Source organism: Aquarana catesbeiana, linkage group LG04 (assembly GCF_042186555.1).
Source record: "Aquarana catesbeiana isolate 2022-GZ linkage group LG04, ASM4218655v1, whole genome shotgun sequence".
In the NCBI taxonomy this organism is placed as follows: Eukaryota; Metazoa; Chordata; class Amphibia; order Anura; family Ranidae; genus Aquarana; species Aquarana catesbeiana.
Genome location: NC_133327.1, coordinates 38,373,572 through 38,398,817, shown reverse-complemented (window position 1 = coordinate 38,398,817; position 25,246 = coordinate 38,373,572). Strand labels below are relative to the sequence as shown.

General features: G+C 40.8%; 1 protein-coding gene across 2 annotated transcripts in view; it reads left to right on the top strand.

The window, feature by feature from the left end:
• The window catches only part of LOC141139166 (uromodulin-like), a 135,147-nt gene that overhangs the window by 87,428 nt on the left and 22,473 nt on the right, over positions 1 to 25,246 (top strand). For both annotated transcript variants that reach the window (XM_073625057.1, XM_073625056.1), the window contains exons 11-13: positions 6,848 to 7,056; positions 13,290 to 13,447; positions 20,468 to 20,713. In XM_073625057.1, coding sequence (XP_073481158.1) covers positions 6,848 to 7,056; positions 13,290 to 13,447; positions 20,468 to 20,713 — 613 coding nt within the window. The remainder of the gene's footprint in view (positions 1 to 6,847; positions 7,057 to 13,289; positions 13,448 to 20,467; positions 20,714 to 25,246) is intronic.

Below are 25,246 nucleotides of genomic sequence, written 5' to 3'. Positions count from 1 at the left end.
CACAACTCAACCTTGCTTGTGCTGTAGTTCGGGCATGGCTAGGAATATTACTCAAACCGTTAATCCACCCTTTATTACAAAAAGACAATGCACAAATCCATGACCCCCCCACCACCACCACCTCCACCGCCAGCTCAGATCACAAGGTTTTACAGGACAGGTAGTCCCTGTGTTGGTGTGCACAGGTCATTGAGGTCTTGAGGTTATTGAGTGGCACTTCACCCCACCCACCTCCAGACCACACTGAGTGGAAGAATCAGAACAGAGTGCCATGCGACTGCAATTTAACATGCATTTAATTTTTTTAATTTTTTTTTATAGATGAGTGGTGGGAATAGTAATTTATTAGTAACCTGTAGTTGTGCTTTAAATAAAGGCACCAATAAAAAAAATACCTCTAAATAATATTATAAATACTTGACTTTCCTGCTGCACATGCCACATAATCCCATTCTGTTCAAGAAAAACTGCTTGCTGAAGTTCTTCAACATTTCAACATTACTGGAGGAAATGATCCCTTGTGTCCTTTCTATCACTCAGTTGTTTTCTCTCCCCAACCTCTACATCCTTACTCTAATGCCGCGTACACAAGGTTAGAATTTCCAACAGCAAATGTTCGACGTGAGCTTGTTGTCGGAAATTCCGACCGTGTGTAGGCTCCATCGGACATTTGGTGTTGGAAATTCCGACAACAAAAATTTGAGAGTTGGATTTCAAATTTTCCGACAACAAAATCCGTTGTCGTAAATTCCGATCGTGTGTACACAATTCTGACGCACAAAATTCCACGCATGCTCGGAATCAAGCAGAAGAGCCGCACTGGCTATTGAACTTCATTTTTCTCGGCTCATGGCACGTGTTGTACATCACCGCTTTTTTGGCGATCGGAATTTTTGACAACATTTGTGTGACCGTGTGTATGCAAGACAAGTTTGAGCCAACATCCGTCGTAAATAAATCTAGGATTTTGTTATCGGAATGTCCGATCGTCTGTACGCGGCATAAGTGTGGTGACATGGAATTCTGTGGAAGAAACCACAGAATGTGGCAGGGAACATAGAAAATTGACACTCCCAGAAGTGTCAGTTTTAAATGAAATTTTAGAGGATTAATTCTCTTAATCTCTTGCTGACATGTAATGCATCTGTGCAGTGACAAGAAGGGTGGTCCTTAACACCCACAAGCCAAACATATGCATCCATGGTGGCTCAGGTTTCTGTACTAAGAGCTCACTATGTGCTTCCAGCACAGTGATTGAGCTCTCACTGACAGCTACCAGCTCTCAATCATCTGACTACTCATACTCATGATCAGGAAGCCCATCCAGTCCTTCCACTTTAATGTCCCGTACAGATGATTGGACATTCCGACAACAAAATCTTAGATTTATTTCTGACGGATGTTGTCTCAAACTTGTCTTGCATACACACGGTTGCACAAATGTCAAGAACGCGCTGACGTACAAGACATATGACGAGTCGAGAAAAATTAAGTTCAATAGCCAGTGTGGCTCTTCTGCTTGATTCCGAGCATGCGTGGAATTTTGTGCGTCGGAATTGTCTACACACGCTCGGAATTTACGACAATGGATTTTGTTGTCGGAAAATTTGAGATCCAGCTCTCAAATTTTTGTTGTTGGAAATTCTGACAACAAATGTCCGGTGGAGCCTACACATGGTCGGAATATCCGACAACAAGCTCCCATCGAGCATTTGTTGTCCGAAATTCCGACCATGTGTACGTGGCATAAGACTCAGTTAAGGAGCCTGGATGGGCAGGTGAGAAGGAGTTAAAGTGAAATTCAAGCCTAACACTAACTATCCTTAAAAATGTTCCCTAACCCCTCCTTCTACCTATTTTGCTTACCCTGTGTAAAAAAGAGATGTACACTTACCTTTTTTTTAGTCCAGTCTTGTCTCATCATGTGTTACTGCCATTCCGGCTCCCCTGTGTCATGGAGCATTGACAATAGATGGGGAATTCTAGGACCTGTGACATCACCCATAGGCTTCCATGGTCCAGCCACTGTTGGCACTCCCTCCTGTCCCCTGCAGTAGCTGCTCATTGAAACAGGGGAGCTGAACTTGCAGGATCACATGACCAAATTGGAGAAGACTAAAAAAGTTAAGTATACAGATTTTTTTTACATAGGGTATGCAGGATGGGTAGGGAACATTTTAAGGGTAGTTAGGTTAGTCTTGAATTCCACTTGAAATAGATGGTATAGGCAGCAATATATGTAAATATTTACAACCTTCATACAGTTACTTAATTTACTAGCACATTTATTTGAGGAAGAGAGTCACTTTAAACAAGTTGTACAAACAGAGCCATAGAAAGTCTTATGTGTGGAGAGATTATTTACAGAGTATACTAAAACTGTGGAAACTAAGCTACATAAAAAAGCCATTATTCTCCTATCTACACATTTTCTTTATATAGATGTAGCTCAACTAATTGCAATGTTAATATTAACCACTTCAGCCCCGGAAGCTTTTACCCCCTTCCTGGCCAGAGCACTTTTTACAATTTGACACTGCGTCGCTTTAACTGACAATCGCGCGGTCTTGCGATACTCAAAACAAAATTTGCGTCCTTTTTTTCCCACAAATAGAGCTTTCTTTTGGTGGTATTTGATCACCTCTGCGGTTTTATTTTTTTGCGCTATGAACAAAAAAATAGCAACAATTTTGAAAAACAAAACAATATTTTTTACTTTTTGCTATAATAAATATCCACAAGTTTTTTTCAAAAACAAATGTATTCATCAGTTTAGGCCAATATGTATTCTTCTACATATTTTTGGTAAAAAAAAATCGCAATAAGCGTATATTGATTGGTTTTTGCAAAAGTTATAGCATCTACAAAATAGGGGATAGATTTATGGCATTATTTTTTACTATTAATGGCAATTTTTATTGGTACTGCGAAATTGAGGTGGACAGATTGGACACTTTGACACATTTTTGGAACCATTGACATTTATACAGCGATTAGCGCTATAAAAATGCCCCGATTACTGTGTGAATGTCATTGGCAGGGAAGGGGTTAACACTAGGGCAATCAAGGGGTTAAATGTGTTCCCTCATTAGTGTTTCTAACTGTATTGGCATGTGACTGACTGGTGGAGGAGACATATTGTTGTTCCTACTTTGTAGGAACAAACGATATGTCGCCTCTCCCCTGACAGGACAGGGATTTGTGTGTTTAGACACACAAATCCCCATGCTGGTGCTCATGCACGCTATCGCGGGTAGCGGCTCCTAAAGAGTACGACGTACCTATAGGGGGTTTTACCCAGCAGTGCCATTCTGCCACAGTATATAGTAGTGAGTATATAGTAGTGAGCCGGTCGGGAACCGGTTAAAGAAAAATTCCAGAAAGCAATATATTTTCTATAAGCTACTAAAAGTGGACCTTTCACCCCAAAGTACAAAAACACATGGCATTAAGCTCAGAAGATGTGCAGTCGGGTGCAGTCTGTTTCCTCTATTGTAGATGGTGCCTGACCGGAGAGACAATACAGGAAAGCGTAGAGGAGGTCAGGGGAAACTCAGTTTCTCTGTGGTTTCCTGGTCTTTGGAGGCAGTGTTTCGGTTGGCTATGCTGCATCCAGGTGACCCTTGGTTTCTATCTTGAGTCAGCAGAAGTCCCTGCTCGTCAGGTTTTGGCGCACATTCGTGTGTGGATAGTGTAGGGACAGGTTACCTGTCTGTCAGGGACAGCATTAGTGACAGGGAAAGGTTTCAGATGAGGAGGTAAAGCTTAGGGTGCGCAATCTCCTGGACATCTTCCTTTTTGGGTTCGATACGGTCAGGCCTCATTCTGCCCCTCCAGACAGACACTGTCAGTTCGGCTGATACCTGCTTCGCTGCACTCATGCATAGACTGTATGAAGGTAAAAATCTGTCAGCCTTTAAAACCACCTTAATGTTTGACTTTTCTCAAACAGGAATGTTGGAAAACTTTTGTTGATCAGCAGGTGCAGCCATTGACCAGTGTATTCTGACAGCCGAGGAGCCCTGCTATCAGATTACAATGCCATAGTGGGGGAGGATTCCTCCATCAACTACACTTATGGGGATGGGGCAATCCATTGCCAAAAAATGGCACATTTCTAGCCAGCTTTAGGAGATCTGGTGTGGTGTGTGATTATATGTTGCCATGGCTTTTACAATAAGGAGGTGTAATGATGCTCATGTTGCTGAAGCCACGGCAATGAGTTAATAATCATACGCATCTGATCTCAAAGTAGCATGCGCAACGTGCCATAAATGTCATTGGTGAAGCAGGACAAAGTCAGACGCCAATTCTATAAAAACAAAATAATGTTGCAGACTTATTGTGGGATCTCATATAGAATACAAAATTAAAAGGCAAGATATGCAAACATTGGCAAAAGCCATTTAACAATAGTGAAAAAATATGCCAAATTGAGGTAAGATTTACTTTAACACATTTTAGTAATTGTTTAGTAATGATTGTTCCAATCATGAAACTAGTAGATCACTCCAAGGAAAATGTGAGGGATTAAGTGTGCAACATACATTATCTCACAAAAGTGAGTACACCCCCCACATTTTTATAAAAATGTAAAGTAGTGAGTGTACAGCTTGTAAAACCGTGTAAATTTGCTGTCCCCTCGAAAAAACTTAACGCACAGCCATTAATGTCTAAATCGCTGGCAACAAAAGTGAGTACACCCCTAAGTGGAAATGCCAAAATTGGGCCAAATTAGCCATTTTCCCTCCCCGGTGTCATGTGACTAGTTAGTGTTACAATGTCTCAGGTGTGAATGGGGAGCAGGTGTGTTGAATTTGGTATTATCGCTCTCACTCTCTCATACTGGTCACTGGAAGTTCAACATGGCACCTCATGGCAAAGAACTCTCTGAGGATCTGAAAAAAAGAATAGTTGCTCTACATAAAGATGGCCTAGGCTGTAAGAAGATTGCCAAGACCCTGAAACTGAGCTGCAGCATGGTGGCCAAGACCATACAGCGGTTTAACAGGACAGGTTCCACTCAGAACAGGCCTCGCCATGGTCGACCAAAGAAGTTAAGTGCATGTGCTCAGCGTCATATCCAGAGGTTAACTCCCAGAAGGAAGCCTCTTCTAAAGATGATGCACAAGAAAGCCCGCAAACAGTTTGCTGAAGACAAGCAGACTAAGGACATGGATTACTGGAACCATGTCCTGTGGTCTGATGAGACCAAGATAAACTTATTTGGTTCAGATGGTGTCAAGCATGTGTGGTGGGAACCAGGTGAGGCAACCATGGTCTGGGGCTGCATGAGTGCTGCCGGCACTGGAGAGCTACAGTTCATTGAGGGAACCATGAATGCGAACATGTACTGTGACATACTGAAGCAGAGCATGATCCCCTCCCTTCAGACACTGGGTCGCAGGACAGTATTCCAAAATGATAATGACCAAAAACACCTCCACGACGACCACTGCCTTGCTAAAGAAGCTGTGGGTAAAGGTGATGGACTGGCCAAGCATGTCTCCAGACCTAAACCTTATTGAGCATCTGTGGGGCATCCTCAAACGGAAGGTGGAGGAGCGCCAGGTCTCTAACATTCACCAGCTCTGTGATGTCGTCATGAAGGAGTAGAAGGGGACCTCAGTGGCAACCTGTGAAGTCCTGGTGAACTCCATGCCCAAGAGGGTTAAGGCAGTGCTGGAAAATAATGGTGGCCACACAAAATATTGACACTTTGGGCCCAATTTAGACATTTTTACTTAGGGGTGTACTCATATTTGTTGCCAGCGGTTTAGACATTAATGGTTGTGTTTTGAGTTAGTTTGAGGGAATAGCAAATTTACACTGTTATACAAGTTGTACACTCACTACTTTACATTGTAGCAAAGTGTCATTTGTTGTCACATGGAAATATATAATAAAATATTTACAAAAATGTGAGGGGAGTACTCACTTTTATGAGATACTGTATATCAAAAAAACACCTTGATATAAAAAAGGAGAAACATCCAGGTGCGCCTCCGCCATAAAATATGAGATGGCCGCCCACCAGAGGAAATGGACTCTAGATTATAAGAGTCATGAGCGCAGTATGATAGAATATCCTTAAAGTGGTTGTAAACCCACTTAAAAAAAAACCTGCAAGACAAAGGCATAATGAGCTAGTATGCATAGCATACTAGCTCATTATGAAATGCTCACCTTAGATCAAAGCCCCAGTAGCGGTCCTCGTACACCGCTCCGGCCAGCGACATTGCTCCCGGAGTTACTTGCGGGTATTAAAGGCTCCAGAGCTGTGATTGGCCGGAGCCGCAATGAAGTTGCTTCCGCATATGCGTGTGGGAGCAGCCGGTAGTGGCACACTAACTGAAGCAATGGCACGTTCGGTAACGTCGGCACATGCATATACAGGAGATATCTCCTAAACCGTGCAGGGTTAGGGGATATCTGAGGTAGCTACAGGTAAGCTTTATTGTAGGCTTACCTGTAGTCAAAAGTGGATTGTAATGGTTTACAAGAAAAGACAGGAGTCATCAACGCTCTTTCCTTTGCATCAAAACAGGAGACCTTTATGGATTTTCTTTGGTGTCCAATGGGAACACTCACATAGGGAATAATAAATGGTTTACCAGCAAATCATGCATGTAAGATGAATCAAAGAAACTCCCATAGTGTGAAACCCAGTGAGCTGTTCATGTTTACCTACCCAAGTTTAATTTTTGCACACCTAGTGCCCTTTCTATTGGTAAAGTACTTCATTGTCTTATGATGAAAGAGGCAAAGTTCATGCAATGAGTCAATTTTTTTTTTTTTTTACTTTATTACTTATTTAAGGATCCATTTAAGTTTTTTCTGTTTTAAGATATTTCAGAAATACGCCCAATACTTACCTGTGGAGCACATGAAATGAAAGCCTCTTTCCTAAAATGTCAGCTAAGAAGTCAAAATATTGATGTCAGTAAACTCAACATTGCAAATGTCGACTGTTTGAAGTTTCAAAATGATATCGGCAATGGAACTTACTCAGTAGCAGTCCCTTTGACAGATGGGGAATGTGGAGTTCAGCTAATAGTATGTATTTATATCTACAGTATCTATCTATCTATCTATCTATCTATCTATCTATCTATCTATCTATCTATCTATCTATCTATCTATCTATCTATCTATCTATCTATCTATCTATCTATCTATCTATCTATATACCTATCACCCATCTATTTTATCAGCTCCCCCGGAGGGGGTGCCTATTAAACTGTTGCCTAAATATACAGCCTTTTTACTTTTTTTTATAAAATTTATATTTTATAATGTACATATCAAAACATTCTAAGAAGAGTTCTATGAGCTAGCTGGCAGGGAAGACGCTGTTGGAACAGTTGATTCAGTGAAAATCTGGACTAAGCTTTAAAAGAGATAAGCCACTACAAGGCATCAATCACTTGTGTTTGTATATTTTATGTAAGCTTCAGTTTGAGTTTTTGAACTTTATCTTGATAGCTGTGGGAAACTTAGAGATTTAGGCCCCTTTCACATATGCAGCTGGGTGGGGGGCTAATTTAACATTTCTGGGATTTTATAACATTTATAGGACAGGACTTCTATTACTGTTCTGAATCACACTGATTCACAGAGAATTATGGGTTTTCTTTAAAGGTAAACATCAGAAGCTGTTTACTGGGCAGGTTGGATCATGTACATGTCCAGCTTGTTCCAGGTTAGGGGCTTGCTAACAGCTAACCCAGACTTTCACTGGCTACAGCGGGATTTTGTCACCAGGTTCCGCCCAATGATTTACGGCTAAGACCTGCTGATCAGCTGTAGCCAATCACAGCACAGATCCCTGTGTTTACAAACACACAGGGCTCTGTACACAGATTAGTGATCAGTGGTGATCAAATACCACCATAAGAAAGCTCTATTTGTGTGAAAAAAATAATATAAATTTAATTTGGGTACAGCGTGGCATGACTGAGTAATTGCAAGTTCAATTAGTGGAGTGCCGAATAGCAAAAAGTACACCAGTCATGAAGGGGGTAAATACAAAAAAGACAAAAAAAGAAGAAAGCTGTGCTATATAAATTGACCTGTGAAGCACTATCCAATCAAATTATGGATGCACTCACAACTGGAGAGATAGTGATTGGTTGAAAAAACAATATTGCAATGTGACTTATAAGTGACCTAATAAGTCACATTACCATATTGGTTTTTCAACCAATCACTATCTCTCCAGTTATGAGTGCATCCATAATTTGATTGGATAGTGCTTCACAGGTCAATTTATATAGCACAGCTTTCTTCTTTTTTTGTGTTTTGTATTGGTGTTGTATAACGTCTTTAGTTGCAACTTGGTTTATTTGGGTAATAGCGCAGTTTTTTCTTATTCACAATGAAGGGGGTAAAGCCTTCCGGAGGTGAAGTTCTTAAGACTCTCTCTAAGATTGAAGGAGAGGAGAAGAAGATGATTCTCTCTTCTGCACTTCAGCTTCAGTTACTGAAATCTGTAAACCTCAGGATTTTTTTTTAACAGAGCATCTAAGAATAGACAAATCTGTAAAAAGGAGCATGAAGCTCCATCTGAGGGGTAGAAACAAATATTTTCCAGAGAAAAGAATAAATAAATTATTTAAAGTGTAATATGTTTACTCCTGAACAAAAAACAGGAAAAAAAATGTATGTGTGCGTGTTTTTTCTTTAGCTGGATAGAGAGACTGCACATTAACACAAAAATTGCTTTGTTTTATTCTACTGGAAGCTAAGCAAGCTTTAAGAAAGCAGTCAGAGATTGCAAACAGATTAAAATGTATCATGCTTAATTTTTAAAAGTTAGTTCCTTCTGATCTAACATTATTCATCTAATCTTGCAGTAAAGTAATCTAATTTTGTAATCATGTTCTCCAAATGCTTTGGACGCTATGAAGACCAGGGCTTTCTCTTGACTTTTTTTGATTCCTTCCTTTCATATCTACTGTCATTTCCTAATTTTTTCTTCCCTTAATATTTATTTTTTACTCACTATTACTCCTTTTCCTTTCATCTTTTTGCTTACAATATGTTATAATATACTAAAATTTGTCCTTGTAGTTGTAGCTTGAGTAAAGCTTGAGTAAAATAAAAAAATGCACTTGTGATGCATTCTCACTAGCATTAACACAGGATTTCCTGTTCGCTGTACAGGATAATCCCATATTAATGAACCTGGAGACAAGAGGTTAGAGGTCCTTGTTAAAGTTTTTTTCTTAGCATACCTTGTATGCAACCTCTGGCTGCTGCTGTGGCACTCGTACAGACCATTTCTGTCTGGACAAAATGCATAGCCCAAGAACCTAGTTCCATCCTTATGGATCCCTCAGTTAGACCTTTTACCTATTGCTTTATGCTACTTCATGAACAGCTTGGCAGACACACTTCATCCATTATTTTCTAAGGGTGGTCTGCAAATGCACTTTCATGAGGAAGACTAAGGTGGGTTTCCGGGTCATTTCAAATTATTGAATTATTGAATTTCTGGAAACAAAGATGACATTTGACTTTTCTTTTTTAGATAACACCTTTTAAGCAGTTACTGCAACAGTTTTTTTTTTTTTTTAATAAAAAGAAAAAAAAAAGTTTGAGCCATATAAATAAATGCTGACAATTGTAAGCATCTCTGACTTAAGCCAGGTATACAGTGTGGAAAATAATTATTTGATCCCCTGCAGATTTTGTAAGTTTGTCCGCTTACAAAAGAAATGTAGGGTCTATAATTCTTTTCATAGGTGATAGAGACAGAATATCAACCAAAAATCTAGAAAAAACACATAAAACAAATGCTATAAATTAAGTTGCAGTTCAGTGTATAAAATAAGTATTTGAGCCCCAAGTGCTTGGTGGAGAAACCCTCGTTGGCAAGCATGGAGGTAAGATGTTAATTGTAGTTGGTGACCAGATTTGCACACATCTCAGGAGGGATTTTGGTCCACTCTTCTTTACAGATCTTCTCTAAATTCTTAAGGCTTCTTGGCTGTCGCTTGGCATCTCGAAGTTTCAGCTCCCTCCATAAAATTTTCTATATAATTAACGTCTGGAGACTGACCACTCCATGACCTTAATGTGCTTCTTCTTGAGGCCTCTTTTGTTGCCTTGGTGGTATGTTTTAGGTCATTGTCATGCTGGAAGACCCATCCACAACACATTTTCAGTGTTTTGGTGCAGGGAAGAAGGTTCTCATCCAAGACTTTACAATACATTACCCCATCCACTGGCCCCTCAATACGGCAAAGTCGGCCTGTACCTTTAGCAGAGAAACAGCCCCAAACCATCATGTTTCCACCTCCATGCTTGACAGTAGGGATGGTGTTCTTAGGGTCATAGTCAGCATTTTTCTTCCTCCAAACACGGCAAATCAAGTTAATGCCAGAGAGCTCAATTTTGGACTCATCTTACCACAGCATTTTCTCCCAATCCTTCTCTGAATCAGTTAGATGTTCATTGACATGACTGAGGAGGGGGATTTGCCATGATTTGCCGTATTCATTGGCATCACTTGAGGAGGGGGATTTGCCGTGTTTAAAGAAAAATACTGACCATGACCCTAAGAACACCATCCCTACAGTCAAGCACATAGGTGGAAACATGATGCTTTGGGGCTGTTTCTCTGCTAAAGGTACAGACCAACTTTGCCACATTTAGGGACCAATGGATGAGGCCATGTATTGTAAAATCTTGGATGAGAACCTTCTTCCATCAGCCAGAACACTGAAGATGGGTCGTGGAAGGGTCTTTCAGCATGACAATGACCCAAAACATACAGTACAGCCAAAGTAACAAAGGAGTGGCTTAAGAAGAAGCACATTAAGGTCATAGAGTGGCCTAGCTAGTCTCCAGACCTTAATCCTATAGAAAATGTATGGAGGGAGCTGAAATTTCAAGTTGCCAAGCGTCAGCCAAGAAACCTTAAGGATTTAGAGAAGATCTGTAAAGAAGAGTGGACCAATATCCCCAACGAGATGTGTGCAAACCTGGTCACTAACTACAAGAAAGTCTTACCTCTGTGCTTGCCAGCAAGGGTTTCTCCACCAAGTACTAAGTTATATTTTGCTTGGGGATCAAACACTTATTTTACTCACTGAACTGCAACTAAATTTATAACATTTGAATCATGTGTTTTTTCTAGATTTTTGGTTGATATTCTGTTTCTATCATATAAAATACACCTATAATAAAAATTATAGACCCTTCATTAATTTGTAAGTGGGCAAACTTACAAAATCCGCAGGGGGTCAAATAATTATTTTGCTCACTGTAAATGTACAGTTTCTTTCTTTCAACTAGAAGGTTGAAAAAAAAACAAACGGATTGTTCCGTCCATCCTCATAGGCGATGTTGATGCAGAGATCTCTTCCATTGTTCTATTGTATTCTGACATGGGGAACTCCAGGGGGCAGCAAGCACTAATCGAATTCAGCAAGACCATTCAACAGAAGCTGGTTGTTAGACCAGCTTCTGCTAAACAGACAGTGGTACACACTTAGCCAAAATTTAGCCAGGTCCTGCTGAACTAACCATTTATGTCATATTTCCTTTTGCCTATAATTACAGTTCAATCAGAAAAATTATAACCCTGCCATTTGGCAATTGCATAGATGATTCCTTATGAGTAATTGACATGTGCACAGTGAAATATTTTGTTTCAGAATTTCGTTTTCGTCCGAAAAATAAATTTATTTAGTTACTCCCGAAATTCGTTTTTATTTATTTTGTTTTTCGTTAAAAATTGCATTCGTCTGAAAATCCAACTTATTTAAGGTTGAATCTGTCATTGAAGGCTTATGGTGTCTGTCGAATGTTCAAAGAAGATTTGACGGAGCAGCTAAACTGTACGTGTACATTTCCGGTCAAATTTTCCGCCTACAAGTTAGCTGTAGTAGAATTCTAATGTTGTATGACTAGTAATAATTATATTTATTAATTATTTTACTAGTCAACCAACATTAGAATTATTCTATAGCCTATGGGCGGATGCATTTGACCGGAAATGAACGATTGCAGCGTCGTACAGTTTAGCTGCTCCGTTGAATCTTCTTACGACGTTTGTATGTTTTTCGTTGCCTTGTCGTTCATGTTGAATGGTCTACTCTACCCCAACAGTTATCCAACTTTCACATTAGTTTCTCAATCTCCAAGTGCAATGACAGGCGCGGCATCCGACGTTGTGTCAGATATTGATATGGCATTATAATATAGAATCTATAATAATATATCTGGGCAGCCTCTGAGGCTATCATAACACTAGCAACACTAGTATCACTATCAAGTTCACAACACTAACACAATAGCAGCAGATTATTATGAAAAAGTTAAGTTGAACTGTAGCTTGCTTCATTATTGTTCTGCTGCTGTGCTTATGCTTAATTGCTAAATAATTCAGGTTCTCTGACAAACGGAGCAGCTAAGATTGACTGTCTTCTGAAATGATTCAGTGTGTGTGTCTCTCTCTGCTAGCAAATCGTAAGTGAAAGAAGGTTGGCTGTACGTGTGTACTTAGTTCTAGTTATTTTACTGACCCTCCTCTTTGGTTACAATCTGCCAATAACATTCATTATCATCATTATTTTTATTTTACTTCCCCCACCCAATTCCAGCAGTGATCTTTTCTCTCTATGTTGAATCTTTTCTCTCTATGTCAAATCTTTTCTCTCTTTGTAGAATAATCTTGGACTAATAGAGTTAAGGTTAGGCACATTCTACCACAGGCTCGATAGACACAGATTGTTATTGTCAGCGTCATGTCGAATCTCCTATCTATATCGAACTGTTGTCGCAACGAAAACGAAAATAAAGCATTTTTTTATGTCGGATCTTTCGTTTTTCGTATTCTGCGCTTTCGTTATCGTTTGTTAAAACGATAACGAAAATACCTGAAATTCAGACGAAAATGCATTCGGACGAAAACGAATTCACATGTCTAATGAGTAATCGGTCCCTAATGAGTATTCAGTCCCTGACAAAAACATTTTGCTCAGTATGCTTTCCATTTCCCACCTGTAATGGTTATTTCTTATCATATGCTTCTGTTCTCTCTTATATTTATACCTTTCTTGAAATATTAATAAATATAATGTAAAGTAGTCATAGAAGCATTTAATGACTTATTTCAAAGGATATTTTCTCTACTTCTCTTTACTTTTATTTTATGATATCATACCCATGGAATACTGCATCCAAGCAAGCATTATAACAAAATAGCTATTCCCATTATTTTGCAGTTCTTATAACTTGTACAGGATATATTTTCACATTTTATTTCTTTTTCCCCACAGAAATCTAAGACCTTTGCAACTTTTATCAACACAGTATATATTACCTTGGAATCCAGTAACAGTTCACTTCTAGCCAGAGAAGTGGCTGTTCAAATGAAGTGTTCTTACCCGCTTGACATAAAACTTAGCCTTGGCACTGCAATTAATCCCATGGTTAGGTAAATGATGTTAAGTATTTTTTTTTTACAGAAACATTCATGGCCCATTCACACTGTGTGTTGAGGTGACCTTTATTGTGAGTTGATCCCCAAGATCCTGCACAATAGATGTAGGCATTGTGGTGTGCTCTATTGTAAAAAAGGGCATGTGCATTTATTCAACTGTTGTGGTATGTTGGCAGCCCATTAATAGGGAATGTGGTGCGATAAAACACCCCAGCTAAACCCAAAATTATGAATCCAGCTTCACAAACTTGGTCAAACTCATCTTATCTGATATTGCATAACTCATGCGTAGTCTCACATCATAAGAAGAAAAAAAAAAAACAACTAAATTATGCTTAATTATAACTCTGTGAACATGATGCATCAAGTGGTCTGAAAAGCACCATTTCAAATATAATCATTGCATGGAAAATACCAACTGAATTATCAAAAAGGAAAAACATTTTATAGGTATGTGACATTTCCCTTTGCAAGATTGAAGGGAAATTATAGGGAATTTTAACCACTTAAGGACCGAGCTTCTTTCTGAGATTTGGTGTTTACAAGGTAAAAACATGTTTTTTTGCTAGAAAATTACTTAGAACCCCCAAACATTATATATATATATATATATATATATATATATATATATAATATTTGTTTTTTCTAACACCCTAGAGAATAAAATGGCAGTCGTTTGCTCAGTCCTCAGAGTTGCATTCTGGGAGAGGGTAATTATGGGACAGACACCATGTTTAGGGGTTCATTTTCAGCCACTTGCTGGCCCTCCTGGCCGACAGGTATGTGTTAGAGTACCACCTCGTGGTCCTCCGTTCCAGAGGCCCGCTTCGCTGTGGCGCGTGGGTGGGCCCAGAAGCCTGTCTGGGGCCTACCACAGCAGCCGAGGAATGGTCCTGAGCTGTCTATCCAGAGGGAAGAAGCTGGACAACCGAGAAGATCCCAGGGGAGGACCCGTCATGGAAGGATCATGCATAGTGCTGGTCTGGAGAGGGGCCTGGTGACGTATCCTGAAGTAGTCTTACTACATGGTACTGCCGGGTCCAAGTACTGTGTCTGACATTCATCGTGAACCAATGCATCCTGTGGCAGAGGATTGTACGGGTTTATTTCAAGCAAGTTTGTGGCAGAGACTTTTGTTCGTGCTACGTACTGGCTGCTAGGCAAGTGAGAGAGGCCTATCCAGGCGAGCAAAGATCATGTCCCACAAAAAGGGGATTGCATTCAATTACAGTATTCAACTTTAAAGGATGTTCTAAAGAAACCTAAAGAAAGGTATTTGAGCTTCCCTGCAGTTTTCCTCCTGCCTCTTTCCTGCTACTTCCTTAGTTACTTGGTTTAATAAAGCTTTGAAAATGTACTCAAGTGTTGGTACTTATATCGTCCAGAGGTAAACTCAATGGAACCCTAGACCCGGTGCCAGTGAAACAGAGGTATCGAGAGTGAAGGTAACAGCCCGCTTAAACCAGCAGCTCCACTGAGAGTTAGTGCTACACACTTTTTTTTAATAGAAAAATAAGACAACAGTAAAGTTAGCCAAATTTTATTTAATATTGTAAAAGATAATCTTACACTGAGTAAATTGATACCCAACATGTCACGCTTCAAAATTGGGCCCGCTCGTGGAATGGCGACAAACTTTTATCCTTAAAAATCTCTATAGGCGACGTTGAAAAAATTCTACAGGTTGCATGTTTTGAGTTACAGAGGAGGTCTAGGACTAGAATTATTGCTCTTGCTCTAACGATTGCGGCGATACCTCACATGTGTGGTTTGAATACGGTTTTCATATGCGGGTGCTGCTCACGTATGCGTTGCTTCTACACGCAAGCTCGGCAGGACAGGGCACATTTAATTTTTTTTTTTTTTTCGTATTTATTTTACCTTTTATTTTTTATTTTTTTCACTGTTCTTTTAAAAAAAATTGTGTCACTTTTATTCCTATTACAAGGAATGTAAACATCCCTTGTAATAGAAAAAAAACCATGACAGGCCTCTTAAATATGAGATCTGGGGTCAAAAAGACCTCAGATCTCATATTTACACTAAAATGCAATAAAAAAAAAATGAAATGTCATTTGGAAAAAAAATAAATGTCTCTTTAAGAGCTATGGGAGGGAGTAACATTTTGACATCACTTCCGCCCTGCAGTGTGACAGGACCCGATTGCCTCCACCGCTACCGATGGCTCTGGTAATCCACCGCAGAGAGAAAGCAGACCGCCCGCTGAAGAAGAGGATAACAAGGTTATGGCAGCTAGCTGCTACCATAACAACGATATCCCTTGTCAAAGTACCGACGTATAACGATGGCGGGCAGTCCGTAGGTCGTTAATCCATTTTTCTAACCATGTAATTTCAATTGCTGAGTAGGATTGAGCCAAACTGCCCTGGGTTTGGTTCAAGCATTGTTTGGTAAATTTCAAAGAAGTTCAGGCACTGAACCTGAACCTCTTTCAAATCAATGGGAGCTGAATCTGTCAAATTGACCACCTCAATACAGGGCACTTACACCCCCTTCCTCCCCAGACCAATTTTCAGCTTTCAGCGCTCTCACACTTTGAATGACAATTACTCAGTCATGCAACACTGTACCCATATGAAATTTGCGTCTTTTTTTCACACAAATAGAGCTTTCTTTTGGTGGTATTTAATCTCTAGTGTTTTTTTTTTTTTTTTGTGCTATAAATAAAAAAAGACCGTAAATTTTGTGAAAAAAATGCCTTTTTCTTTGTTTCTGTCATAAAATTTTGCAAATCAGTAATTTTTCTTCATACATTTTGGCCAAAATGTATACTGCTACATATCTTTGGTAAAAATAACCCAAATTAGTGTATATTATTTGGTCTTTGTGAAAGTTATAGAGTCTACAAATTAAATTGCCAATCACTGAAAATTGATCACATCTGATCAGGCCTTCAGTACATCAGGTGAATCTCATTTCTTGAGACACTAACAAGTCAGGAAAGTACAAATACCCCTCAAATGATCCCTTTTAAGAAAGTAGACATTCCAAGGTATTAAGTAGGTGAGTTTTTTTTAAGTTGTAACTTTTTCCCACAGTTCTTTGCAAAATTAAGATTTTTTTTTACAAAATTGTCATATTATCAGGTTATTTCTCACACACAGCATATGCATACAACAAATTACACCCCAAAATACATTCTGCTACTCTTCCCGAGTATGGCAATACCACATATGTGAGACTTTTACACAGCCTGGCCACATACAGTACAAAGGCCCAACATTGAAGTAGCACCTTCAGACATTCTACGAGCATAAATGACACATCTCATTTCTCAACCACCTATTACACTTTTGAAGGTCCTGGAACAGCAGAACAATGAAATTGCCCAAAAATGACCCCATTTTGGAAAGCAAACACCCCTACGTGTATTCTATGAGGCATGGGCTGCAGATAGGTACTCAGATACTCTGATGGGCTGCAGATAGGTATTAGGGTAACTTGATGGGCTGGTGACAGGTACTCGGGTACTCTGATGGGCTGGTGACAGGTACTCGGGTACTATGATGGCCTGGTGACAGGTACTCGGGTACTCTGATGGGCTACAGATAGGTACTCTGGGACTCTGATGGGCTGGTGATTGGTATTTGGGTACTCTGAAGGGCGGTGACAGGTACTCAGGTCCTCGGTACTCATATGAACTGTGACAGGTACTCAGGTACTCAGATGGAGTGTGACAGGTACTCAGGTACTCAGATGGACTGTGACAGGTACTCAGGTGCTCAGATGGACTGTGACAGGTACTCAGGTACTCATATGAACTGTGACAGGTACTCAGGTGCTCTGGTACTCATATGGACTGTGACAGGTACTCAGGTACTCATATGAACTGTGACAGGTACTTGGGTACTCAGATGAACTGTGACAGGTACTCAGATGCTCTGGTACTCATATGGACTGTGACAGGTACTCAGGTACTCATATGGACTGTGACAGGTACTTGGGTACTCAGATGAACTGTGACAGGTACTCGGGTCCTCAGATGGACTGTGACAGGTACTCAGGGAACTCAGATGAACTGTGACAGGTACTCGGGTACTCAGTTGAACTGTGACTGGTACTCGGGTACTCAGATGAACTGTGACAGGTACTCGGGTACTCAGATGAACTGTGACAGGTACTCAGGTACTCGGATGAACTGTGACAGGTACTCAGATGAACTGTGACAGGTACTCAGATGAACTGTGACAGGTACTTTGATGGGTGGTGACAGGTACTCTTTATTGGGGGCGCAACCAGTGTGATTGGTGTACACTGTAAGTGATAATGAGATGTTACCACAATCTCCTTCTCACACACGATCGGCAATAAAAATAAATTCTATTTGGCAAGGAGCAGTGATTTTTTTTTTTAATACTTATAGAGAAATATTAAAAATGTCAATTCCTTTAAATATCATGCTTGGAGTGTCCTAATCCAGCCTGTGAAAGGACACATCTCTGTGTGCTGAGGCAGCACTGACATTTACAAAGGAAAAACATGTTTGCAATTGATAGTAATTGACATTTCATTGCTAACTTTTTTTCCTAAAAACAAAAAACAGCATGTGCTTTTTTTTTTTTTTAATCCAGCAATGGAATGTCATTTGTTGGCAATTTAAACTGTATCATGTTTATCTTTGTAAATGTCACATTTGCTGTAGCACGTCCTACAGCAAGAATTTTTTTTAATTATGTAGTCCCCCCAAAACGTATACGAGGCCCTTTGATTCTGGTATGGATTTTAAGGGGGCACCTCACACAAAAAAACAAAAAAGATTCCCCTAAAAATAAATATCAAACTGCTAATGCGAGTGTGTAGCCTTGTTGGTTAGGAAAGGGAGGGTGCAAGTGAGTGGTCCCCCACTCCTGATACATACAAGGGGTGCCTTGCCAGGGGGGATAAAGACAATGGCTTCTTCCCCACAACCCTATCCAGGTAAAAATAAAAGTCCCCCCACAATCTCAATAATGATGCCCACTGACACTCCATGTAGCACCCTCTAGTGTGCTAGAAGTAGATTGTTTTTGTTAGAGTAGGTAAATAGTTCGGGCTTGGCTGGCAGCCAAGCCTGTTTTATTCTTATGGGTCACGGTTTGAGTGACTCACAGACAACATTTCTGAGACCTCCGCCTACTTCTAGAAACTTACAGAAGATTCTAGAAGAATGGGAGTGGAGGAGAGGAGGATCTGCCTGGAGTATTCTGAGGGCCCTGACCAATCCCAAACTCATGGGTTGGCAGGGGGCAGGCCCCCTCAAATACTCTGGGTCAGCTCAGCTGGGGTAGTGGTGTTTTGGTGGAAGATGGATATAGAGGGTTAAGCTGAGAGTGGCCCTTAAGGGTGTCCCCTAATCTGGGGGGTGACCTCGGGCCTGGGCTCGAGTGTGGAAGTGACCCTCTTCATGGCACATAGAGGTGTCCTGACCAGAGGGAGCAAGTGGAGGACAGCAGGAGAACTCTGCCAGGAAAATCTCCAGGGAGGAGGGCAGCCAGGTGGGCTGGTGAGTGTTGCAGTCAAGAGGACTGAGAGGCATGCCTGAGAGGACTGGGTGCAAGCAGTTTAGGATGGATGCAAAGTCAGTCTGGGAGGACTGTGGAGTAAGGCCCGTAGGGCTAGTGAAAGGGGCAGCTGCAGCCAGGTGGGCTGGCAGTGCCTAAAGAGGTGGTGCTGGGATCATTAGCCACAGGAGGAGGACAGCTGGGCACAAGGACATTTTGCTACACTACCAAAGGGGCCTGCAATCTCTGCCTGTAAAGGCCATTTGCTACCGGTCTAACTGAGCCTTTGTTGGATCATCCAAACAGTGCCAGCTTGTCCTGGGAGATGTAGTTCTACAAGCAAGATTGTGCTGGAGGTAGAAAGAGAAGTGTATATATGGACTGTATATAGTTCAACTACTTTGATCAAGTGGGCCTCCCATAATATCCCCATCCCTATCCAAGTTTAATCTCCTTAATAAAACATAAAAACAAAGCACTGGGCTGTTCTTCTGACTCAAGTGTGCTGTGAACATGCGGTGTGCCTGACTGTGCAGGGTGGGGGATGCCTTTCTACTTGCAGCTCCTTAGGTGGTGCGCTACATTCAGAAAAAAAAAATAATGACCTGGTGCACATGACTGATCCCAACAGTAATTTATATAAGGAAAGGGGCAAGAATGATGGTGAAATCATTAGCTAAATATGGCCATGGCCATATCTGGTCAATGCCATTGCTCAAATATGACCAGTGGCTATATTTGGGAGGTGATGTCACTGCTATCCCTGCTCCTTTGCTTTAAAGAAGTGATGGTTAAAAAAACAAAACAATTAGCAATTAAGGGACATACCCTACAGTCTGTAGCACATGTCCCTTGTGCTGATGCCTCTTTTGTTTGATGGAATTCTCCTCCGTCCATGCCCCGACCCCGCTGCCATATCCTTCCAGTGCGGCTTCTATAAATGGAGAAGCTTGGCAGAAAGAGTGGGCATAGTCAAGCAATCTTGATGAGAGCCTTTGACAGCTCCCATGGTTCTATTAACCCCTGCTTCACCAGAAGAATATGACAGCAAGGGAGGGGTGAGGTATGGGTGGAGCGGAATTACACCCAGCAGAATCAGAGGAATCAGCACAAGGGTACACATTCTACTAACTGTAAGTCAGGTTTCTTCTGCTGATGTTTCTGTTATTTTATGTTGACTGCACTTAGGCTTTAAGACACATTTGATGCACATACAGTATACATCCATTGGGAACCGCCATTCTGTGCTGAAAACATTCTCACCGCACACTCCTAGCACATTGGGCAAACTGTCATGGAAAGCTTCTGGCCATTGTTTATGATAGGGAGCTCCCAAGCACGTGACCACTGTGGCAGCCAGTAAACACATTGTCTGGAAGGCCACCTCCCAGCATTAGGTCAACTATAAAGTAACCACTGGGCAGCAGCCATGACAAGAGGTTAAGTTGCCAAGTGACATAATGATAATCGTGCAGAAATAATGTCTGTATATTATTTTTTTTGCTTTTTGCAGCACAATAAACATTTCGGCAGAGGGCATCGGTCAGTTCAAGATCTCTATGGCACTTTTCCAAGATGCCAGCTATACTCTTCCCTATGAAGCACCTGAAGTTCAGTTGTCAATCAGATCTTATCTGTATATTGGTATCATTCTCGATGGGCTCGATAATTCCCCATATGTTGTGTTGATGAAGAACTGTTTTGGCACACCAACAAGAAACATGAATGATACTACAAGATACTATATCATCAAAGACAGGTTTGTTACAGTGCACTGTTAAACAATATTGATGAAGGTCAATAATAATGAATCATTGAAAGGATTATGCAAGATCGCTATACACTTTGGGGCATATTTAAAACAGACTATCATTAATGTGTACATATAGCCAAAACCTTTTTTTAAAGCTTATGTAAACCCAAAACCAAAAATGTAATGTATTGCAGATTACTAGTCCTTGGTGTGTTTGTGGGCAGGTGTGGGCTGAAGCATATCCACCAACCTGAAGGTGGCACTGTGTAATTTCTTCAGGCTGGAAGGAGACCATTAAAGACCAATTGTCCCCTTCTGTGGGCTCCAGGCAGCCATCTTGAGGAGGACATCTATCCTATCAGATACCCAAATCCTGTGAGATTAGGGTGGCTATCTTGACTCAGAATTACTTAGGATTCCATAGGAGATTCTGCATTATTCAGTGTTGTCCCAGTGTGGAAGTAAGATACGAACATGATGATTAGGTTACAGAGAGAGTATGAATAGTATTAGTGAGTGGTACCTGTCAAAGAGGGAAAGAGTAGGTTTCCCATTACTTCTGCCTAAAGACATGTGTGGCCTGGAGCATATGTAGTGCTGAAAATCACCTTATTTCTGCGGTCATTTCATTTCTATAATATAAACAAAGTTTAAGCATCCACTTGTATCCAGTTGTGTTTACTTAATTCTCGGGTATACTGGTAAGGCTCCGCTTACATGGATTATTCTGCTGGAGCTCCCACAGCAATGGCATATGACATAATTGGTCACAATTAATAAAGCAATCAATTTTTGGTCCAAGAAATCCTCCTCCTCCTGTTCTTGGATGGGACTTGGGTCAAAGCAATAACTCCAAGGCAATAATAAATAACACATTATCTCCTCCGATTCGGCAACATGTCTGGTTGACGAACGGCTGTTCAGAAACAAACTGAAAAGCACGAAATGAAAAGTACGAAATGAAAAATGCAAAACGAAAAGCGCTAAATGACAAGCACGAAATGAAAATCGCGAAATGAAAAGCGCAAATCAACTCACCAAACTTCTACTAACATGAAATTAGCAGAAGGAGACCAAAGGGTGGCGCTAAAGAGATGAAAAACCACGTAGTATGTCAGTACGTTCATGTTTGTTGGCCAACAATTCCTTGTCGTTTGTATGCAAGATAAAATTCAGGCACATGCCTGGACAAAAGTCAGAGGTTTTGTCTGCGGAAAATCCGATCGTGTGTAAAAGGCTTAAGACAGAACATAGCGGTCCAACATTTTACAGGTGCCAACAGGAGGTGATAGGAAATCTGCCAATGGGACACTTGTTCTAGTGTTTTCTCTCACTTTCTGTTGGGTTTCAGTAAAAATAGGCATCTGAGCGCTGTTTTGCCACCCCCTGGAATTGTAACATTACAGCCTGACAGAGCTATACACATGTTGCAGCGGTGGCAATTTTAGCTTGGGCTGTGGAGTTTCTCAGGCATTACCGCCTGTCAATCTCGCCCATTGAGATCAATGTGGCCACAAAGCAATCGGAAGCCACAAGTTTGACTCGCGGTTGTGGCATTGCCCTGCAATGTTATATTGCTATTGGCCAATTAAGAAAAAAAAAACAGTAGGCAGAAGTAGCACCTCCTAGACACCTGCCATCCACTGCTATACAGCCTTTTGAAAAGCAATCCACCAGGGATGCAGGACACAACCAGCAAAAATGAACTGACCAGCCTTCCCTTCAGTTGTACAGACTCTCCTGTCCTGAAATAACTTCCTCTGATTTTATTGCACGCTGCAGAAAGTCAGATGAAGCCCAACTCAATTCCGGGCTGAAGGATATCACTACATAAAGCCCTTCAGCACATTTGTGCATGTGTGCACAATGTCGATCTTGAGAAAGAAGTAACGGAGGAAATACTGCACTGCAACATAAAAAAAGGGTCTGACGCCAGGTACACCCACATTGTCTTTCAGGGTGAAGGTCATTTTACTGAAGAAATATACATTTTTTAGTTTGCAAAGTCAAATTTCACATTGCGAAGTGAACATTTGAAGCTTAGGGGGACATTTACAAAGTAGTGAATATGACATTCACTAAACAGTCACTGCAAGTGCATGTGTTTAAAAAACTGTGATAGAAACATCATAAAGTGACATAAAAAAAAACACCAAGTGGTCCATCAAGTCTGCCATTTTTTGTTTAATTTATATACTGTATGTTTTTGTATTTTATGTTTTTTTTTTTACTTTTTTTGTCTGAGTATAGATCTATGTTTGTCCCAAGAATATTTGAAACCACTTACTGTTAACTGACTGATTACCAGTGAATGTTTTCAGTCACATTCACTACTTTATAAATATATTTCTAATGCCGCGTACGCACAGTCGGAATTTCCGACAACAAATGTTCGATGTGAGCTTGTTGTCGGAAAATCTGACCGTGTGTAGGCTCCATAGAACATTTGGTGTTGGAATTTCTGAGAGCTGGTTCTCAAATTTTCCGACAACAAAACCGAGCGTGTGTACACAATTCCGACGCATCAAAATTCCACGCATGTTCGGAATCAAACAAAAGAGCCGCACTGGCTATTGAACTTCATTTTTCTCGGCTTGTCGTATGTGTTTTACATCACCACGTTCTTGACGTTCGGAATTTCCGACAACATTTGTGTGACCGTGTGTACGCAAGACAAGTTTGAGCCAACATCTGTCGGAAAAAAATCCACGGTTTTGTTGTCGGAATGTCTGATCGCATGTATGCGGCATTAGTGTTCACTTTCATCATCCAGACATGTGCAAGCAAAAATCTTTTTTTTTTCTTTTTATTGCACTCCATGGGCCATTCAAAGTAAGTTTTATAAGTAACATTCACAAAGTTACCACTCACCTTGATAAATGAACAACCTCTACTGTTTTAGTAAACCAACCCCAGTTGAGAATAGACACTATTTTCTTAATCCCAGCTTTACAAATATTCTAAATTAAAAATCAAGCAGTAGGAGTCAGTAGTGCTGACAAGAAGAATGCTAATAGTAGAAGAGAGCAGAATGACTGAGATTCATCACTGTGCTGCTTCTCCTTTCGCTGTCCACTCGTTGGCTTGGACATAGTATGAAGTCATTCCTTACTGGATCAGGTACAAATATTCTAGACTAATGGCTTATTTGATATGTGTAAAGAAGAGCAAGGCACAGTTATCCATCACAAAGAGGAATTATCTTTGATATGACTAGGGCAATATTATTTCTAACATGTATGTATCTGCTGTGCATGGTTATTTCAATTGTTGAAGAGACCTTGGGGTTAATTTACTAAGGCCTGGTTCACACCTATGCATTCTTTAGTGCATTTTCAGTTTTGCAGAAACACACTACAGTCTATTTATCATAGTTTTCTATGGTCATGTTCACATCTGTGCATTTTATGAAAAGGACCAGGGACTTTTTTCTGGTATTTGGTTCCATAGACTTCAATGGATCAAACATATGTATTGAAAAACGCAAAATGCACCTGCAATATGCAAACTGCAACCTGCATAGGTGTGAATCAGGCCTAAAGGCAAACAAGCTGTGCACTCTGCAAGTGCAGCTGCTCCAGAGCTTAGTAAGTGAGCAGAAGCTCTGCTGACTTCCATCATCCAATCATGTGCAAGCAAGAATGCAATTTTTTAAAATTTTCCTTGCGCGTGATTGGGTATTCTTTGAAAAGTGAAGATTTACCTTATTTGCTAAGCTCTGGGGCAACTGCAGTTTGCAAAGTGCACAGCAGCGGTGGCTGGTGTTAAGCTTTTTTTGGGGACAGCGAACAAACTCCCCCCAGGTCCACACTCACCCCTCCATCTCCCACAGCTTCCCCTGCTTCTCCTCCCAGCCAACCCGGTCTTCTTCCTTAGATCCACCTCCTGTCCAGATTGTCCAGGAGGAAAAGCTGGAAGACAATAACGAATATTGATTTGCTAGTGTCACAAGTGGGTGGCTTGAACCTTTTTCAAGCTAATTAGAGCCTCAGGCTTTAATCATATGCCTGGAAAAAAAAAAAAACAACTCACAGAAATCTATCGGTCCAGGGCCCCGCATGCAAACTAGGAGGGCACCCCTGCTTCTCTTATGGACCGGCCGCTACTGGAGCACAGTCTTTTTACCTTTAGTAAACCAAACCCCTATGTCATCATCATAATAAAACACTTCCATTACAGAACCTACCTGTAGAAAAAGAGGCTGAATGCTTACCTCTCTGTCTGCCTGCACCACTCAGTGCTGCTCTATTGCAGACAAGTGGTCCCCTTAATTCCACTGGGAAACCATCACTTCCAGGAACCACCTCTTCTTTCACTTGTTCCACCTTCCAACCTCCCAACAGGGTAGGATCCAGTATTGAAAACAAAACACTCCTGCGCACAAGTGAGTACCAGATGGACTAGATCTGATAATGCCTCGGGCCTCTGCTACCCTCAGGGATAGGGGTATCCTAGCAGTCAAAGAGGAAAAGAAAGAAAACAAAAGAGCACCAACCTTGTCCATTATCCTTAGGTAAATTTCTCACAACAACAGACTCC